Here is a 4,694-nt window from a genome sequence, read left to right on the forward strand (position 1 = left end):
CCGCGGGGGGAGCCCGGCCGCGGCGCCCGGGCGTGGGGCGCGGCGGGCAGGGCAGCGCCCGGGACGTGTGGGGCTGGAGAAGGGGCACGCCGTGAGCAGCACGTGGGGTCCCGCTGTGCCCCACGCGCCAGGGTGTGGGGCGGGTGGCAGGAGCGTGGGGCTGGGGGAGCGCGGGCAGGTGCCCTGCAGCTGTGGGGCTCGTGGGGGGCTGTCAGCAGATGTGGGTCAGCGCGGCATCCCGGCCCGGGCGGTTGCTTCCTCCTCCACGCTCTTCCTCGGCAGCTCCCACGCAGGGCGCCTGGCGCCGCGGTGGGAACTTGCTGGGGATTTAGCGGGGATTACGGAGCGCTGGGGCGGGAGGGAGGCAGAGGGGATAAAGCGCGGGGAGGGAGAGCAGGGATTAATGTTATTTTTATTCCAGCGCGAGGAGGGGGGCGGTGGGGAGGGTGCCGCGAGCCCGGCTGGCTCCAGCATCCCGAGGGACCCATGGGACCCCGATAGGCGCCAGCCCATTGTACCGGGCGGGTTGTGGGGTGTCTGAGCTGGGGGGCGCCCCACAGCACGGCGAGGGGGCGCGATGCTGGGGGGCTCGGCCGGGGTGCCCGTCCCCTCCCGCCTCATGCGGAGGGCCGCGCGCCTGGCCAGATGTGCGATTAGCCCCGCTGCTCCCCGCGGCGCAGATGGCACCGCGGCCGCCGCCGCCGGCCTTAACCCCCGCCCGGCCGCTGCCAGAGGCCAGCCCCACCGCGGGGTGCTCGGGACGGGGGTGTCCCGACCCGCAGGCCCCCCGGGGGCCGAAGGGGCTGAGCGCCGCCTCGCTGCCCCCCGCAGAAGCAGGGCGCCGACGAGGATGAGGAGGAGCTGGAGATCGCCGTGGACAACACGGCCTTCATGGACGAGTTCTTCTCCGAGGTGAGCGGGGCAGCGGCGCCAGGGCCGGGGGTCCCCGCTCCTCCCGCCTGACGCCCGTGTCCCGCCCCGGCCGCGGCTTGGCCAGATCGAGGAGACCCGGCAAAACATCGACAAGATCTCGGAGAACGTGGAGGAGGCCAAGAAGCTCTACAGCATCATCCTCTCGGCGCCCGTCCCCGAGCAGAGTAAGGTGCCCCGTGCCGGGGACGCGGGGACGGGGGTCCCCSCTGCGCGGGCTCCCCGGCTCAGCCGCCCGTTACCCCCGTACAGAGACCAAAGACGACTTGGAGCAGCTCACGGCGGAGATCAAGAAAATGGCCAACAGCGTCCGCAACAAGCTGAAGAGTGAGTGGCGACGTCCCCGCCGCCGGGGGTGCCGGGGCCAAGCGAGGTCCCCGGGGCGGGCAGTGCTGCTGGGACGCGGGGGTCTCATGGGCCGCCCCTCTGCTCCCGCCAGGCATGGAGAGGAACATCGAGCAGGACGAGGCGCGCTCCTCGGCCGACCTCCGCATCCGCAAGTCCCAGGTGAGCCCGCGCCCGCTGCCGGCCCACGACGCCCTCCGTCCGCGGTGGCCCCGCGTCCCCATGGCCAGCACGCGGCCCTGCTCGCCACGGGCTGGCACAGGCTGTGTCCTGGTGTCCCCGTGCCTYGTGTCCCCATGCCAGCACTCAGTTCTGACCACTGTGGGCTAGGACAGGCTGTGCCTGGGTGTCCCGTGCTGGGTGTCCCGGTGCTTCGCGCCCCACGGACGTGCCGTGTGCCGGGTGTCCCGTGCCGGGTGTCCCGGTGCCTCACGCCCTGCGGACGTGCCGCGCGCTGGGTGTCCCATTCCCGGGTGTCCCGTGCCGGGTGTCCCGGTGCCTCGTGCCCCGCGGACGTGCCGCGTGCTGGGTGTTCCATTCCTGGGTGTCCCATTCCCGGGTGTCCCGTGCCCGGGTGTCCCATGCCGGGCGTCGCGGTGCCTCGCGCCGCGCGCCGGGTGCGGGCGCCCCTCACGGCCCCGTCCCCGTGCCCAGCACTCGGTCCTGTCGCGGAAGTTCGTGGACGTCATGACCAAGTACAACGAGGCGCAGGTGGATTTCCGGGAGCGCAGCAAGGGCCGCATCCAGCGGCAGCTCGAGATCAGTGCGTGCCCCTCCCTCACACCCCGCCCCTTGGCCCGGGGGGGCGGAGCCAACGCGCTCAGGCCCCTCCCCCTGCCCCACCCTGCCCCCTGCTGGCCAGGGCGGGGCAAGCGCACCAGGCCCCGCCCCAGCCCGAAGGGGGCGGGGAAAGAGCGCCAGGCCCCGCCTCCCCCAGAAGGGGGCGGGGCCTCCGCATCAGGCTCCGCCCCCACGCCCCCGCAGCCGGCAAGAACACGACGGACGAGGAGCTGGAGGAGATGCTGGAGAGCGGCAACCCGTCCATCTTCACGTCGGGGGTGAGGGCCGCCGGGGGGCGGGCGGCGGGGCCCGCGGGCGCCCGCGGGCCCCCGAGTGACGCCCGCCCCCCCCGCCCGGCTCTGCTGCAGATCGTGGACTCGCAGATCTCGAAGCAGGCGCTGAGCGAGATCGAGGGGCGGCACAAGGACATCGTGCGGCTCGAGAGCAGCATCAAGGAGCTGCACGACATGTTCGTGGACATCGCCATGCTGGTGGAGAACCAGGTGGGCACAGCCGTGCGCGAGGGGACCCGCGCAGGGCTGCACGGGAACCTCCGCGTGGGGACCTGTGCATGGGGAGCCGTGCATGGGGACCGGTCCATGGGGACCGGTCCATGGGGCTGCACGGGGACCTGTGCATGGGGAGCTGTGCATGGGGACTGGTCCATGGGGCTGCACGGGGACGCATGCATGGGGAGCTGTGCATGGGGGGCCGTGCACGGGGCTGCACGGGACCGGCGGCAGCACGGGGCGCGGGCACAGCGCTTTGGGGAGGCCGCGCCGCCGCGGGGCCCGGCCGGGGCCCCCTCAGTGTCCCCTCCCGCCGCACGGGGCCCGGGCGGGCGCCCCGCGGGGGGCACGGGGTGCTCAGCCCCCTCTCCCGCCGCGGCCTCCACGCGGCCCCCGTGCTCCCTAGGGAGCCATGATCGACCGCATCGAGAACAACATGGACCAGTCGGTGGGCTTCGTGGAGCGGGCCGTGGCCGACACCAAAAAGGCTGTCAAGTACCAAAGCGAGGCCCGGAGGGTGAGAGGGGCCCCGCGGCGCCCCCGCTGTCCCCCCGCACCGCCCCGAGCCCCCTCGCGTCCCCCTGTCCCTGCTGCCCCCCGCAACCCCCGCGTGCCCCTTTGCTGCCCCCTCCCCGGTGCACCCGGCCAGCCCCAGCCCCATGGGCGCAGCCCCCTGCGCGAGACCCCTGCCCGCCCGCGCAGCGCCGCCTCACGGCGCCCCCCGCCCCTCTTGCCGAGTAGAAGAAGATCATGATCATGATCTGCTGCATCATCCTCGCCATCATCCTGGCCGCCAGCATTGGCAGCATCTTCGCCTGAGACCCCCTCTGCCCTCCAGGTGAGCGGGGCGCCCCGAGGCCCCCGTGGGCTTGGGGCCCTCCTGGGGCTCGGAGCGGCGGGATTTGTCCCGCTCGGACTCACCGGGAGCCTGGGCTCCGTGCTGGGCGGTGGAGGTGACACCCGTGTCCCCCCCAGCGCCTCGTGCTCCCGCGCCGGCCTCTCCCCATCCCGCCTGGACGATCCCGCCCGCGCCTCCCCGGGAGGAGCCGGCAGAGGGAAGCGGCCGGGGGGGCCGGCGGAGCCGCGGGACCCCCGCTCCGCCGCCGCAGGAGGAGGAGAGGAGCCTCTCGGGGGCGGCGCGCGGCCCCCCGCCCCGCAGCCCTTCTCCTCAATAAAGACACCAGCTACCGCCGCTGCTCGGGGCCGCGTCTCGAGCGGCGGTGCCCACGTGCAGAGCGCGGCGTCTCCAAGGAAGAGGCGTGAGAAGCCGCAGGGCGGCGGCGGGGGGCTGGTTTATTCCAGCAGCCGCGCCGCGCGCGCTACACCCGGTGCTTGAGGAAGAACTTGCCCCAGTAGCGCCCGTGGAAGGTGAGGTCGTAGGGGCTGAGGTACTTGCGCATGCCCAGCATGTTGGCGGCGACGACGCGCTCGAAGGTCCAGGGGTTCTGGTTGTGGAGGCGCCGCTCCTCGTGGCGCTGCCGCAGGCGCTGCAGCCCGTCGCGGCTCACGGCGGCCGCGGGGAAGGGCAGCTTGCGGGCGACGCGCGCCAGGAAGGGCCGCACCTCGCCGAACTCGCAGCGCCCGCCCACCTCGAGCACGAGGCGCCCGCTCTTCACGGGCGTCACGTAGTGGTCCACGGGGCCCTTGCCGCCGCCCATGCGGTGGCCCAGGCTCTTGCGCGTCACGGGCTTGGAGGGCGCCGGCACGCGCCACACGGCGAACATGGTCTTGGGGTCCATGCAGCGGCCCACGGTGAGCCGCATCATCTCGAAGTGGCCCCAGTGCAGGTAGCCGCCCCCCAGCGCCTGCGGGGGAGAGGGGGCGGCGCGCGTCGAGGGGCACCCGGGTCCCCCGGGACCTGCTGCCGCCCCCGCGCGGGTCGCCCTCCCACCACGTGGGCCCTGGGGCGCGGGCGGCCCCGAGGAGGAGGGCGCGGAGCCCCCGGCCCCGCGGGTTCCTGCCTTCAGGAGGGAGCGCCGGCAGGCGCGGGGATGGCCGGCAATCCGGGAAATGCCACGTTCTGGAACGTGGATGCGGCTCCGAGGAGGGATGGGCCGGTACCGGTCCCCTCAGTGCTGCAGTTCCCTTCCTGGGGACACGCGGCAGGACTGGACCGGTCCCGTGCCCGGT

The 4,694-nt window shown here is 74.2% G+C and overlaps 2 protein-coding genes across 2 annotated transcripts; one reads left to right on the plus strand and one right to left on the minus strand.

The window, feature by feature from the left end:
• The first annotated feature begins 577 nt into the window (after positions 1–577).
• On the plus strand, positions 578–3,396 carry STX3 (syntaxin 3). The gene is made up of 10 exons (XM_026050305.1): positions 578–598; positions 832–912; positions 998–1,097; positions 1,183–1,257; positions 1,370–1,437; positions 1,930–2,038; positions 2,260–2,333; positions 2,424–2,558; positions 2,971–3,081; positions 3,306–3,396. Exons 1-10 carry the CDS (start codon positions 578–580, stop codon positions 3,381–3,383), a joined length of 852 nt encoding a protein of 283 aa, XP_025906090.1. The 3' UTR covers positions 3,384–3,396.
• Positions 3,397–3,872: 476 nt separating this feature from the next.
• MRPL16 (mitochondrial ribosomal protein L16) lies at positions 3,873–4,369 on the minus strand (the record flags this gene model as incomplete). Its single annotated transcript, XM_026050307.1, has 1 exon — positions 3,873–4,369. A coding segment is annotated over one exon (486 nt), but the record flags the coding sequence as incomplete, so codon positions are not given.
• Positions 4,370–4,694: the final 325 nt, after the last annotated feature.

The sequence above is a fragment of the Nothoprocta perdicaria genome, unplaced genomic scaffold, assembly GCF_003342845.1.
Source record: "Nothoprocta perdicaria isolate Ctin4 unplaced genomic scaffold, notPer1 scaffold_674, whole genome shotgun sequence".
Lineage (NCBI taxonomy): Eukaryota > Metazoa > Chordata > Aves > Tinamiformes > Tinamidae > Nothoprocta > Nothoprocta perdicaria.

What these genes read in the sequence shown, in the direction of transcription:
- STX3 (XM_026050305.1), top strand. Translation starts at nt 578, where the DNA reads ATGCTGGGGGGCTCGGCCGGG. An exon ending in CGTCCGCAACAAGCTGAAGA is followed by an intron (nt 1,258 to 1,369) that starts GTGAGTGGCGAC and finishes TGCTCCCGCCAG; the next exon opens with GCATGGAGAGGAACATCGAG. An exon ending in CGTCCATCTTCACGTCGGGG is followed by an intron (nt 2,334 to 2,423) that starts GTGAGGGCCGCC and finishes GCTCTGCTGCAG; the next exon opens with ATCGTGGACTCGCAGATCTC.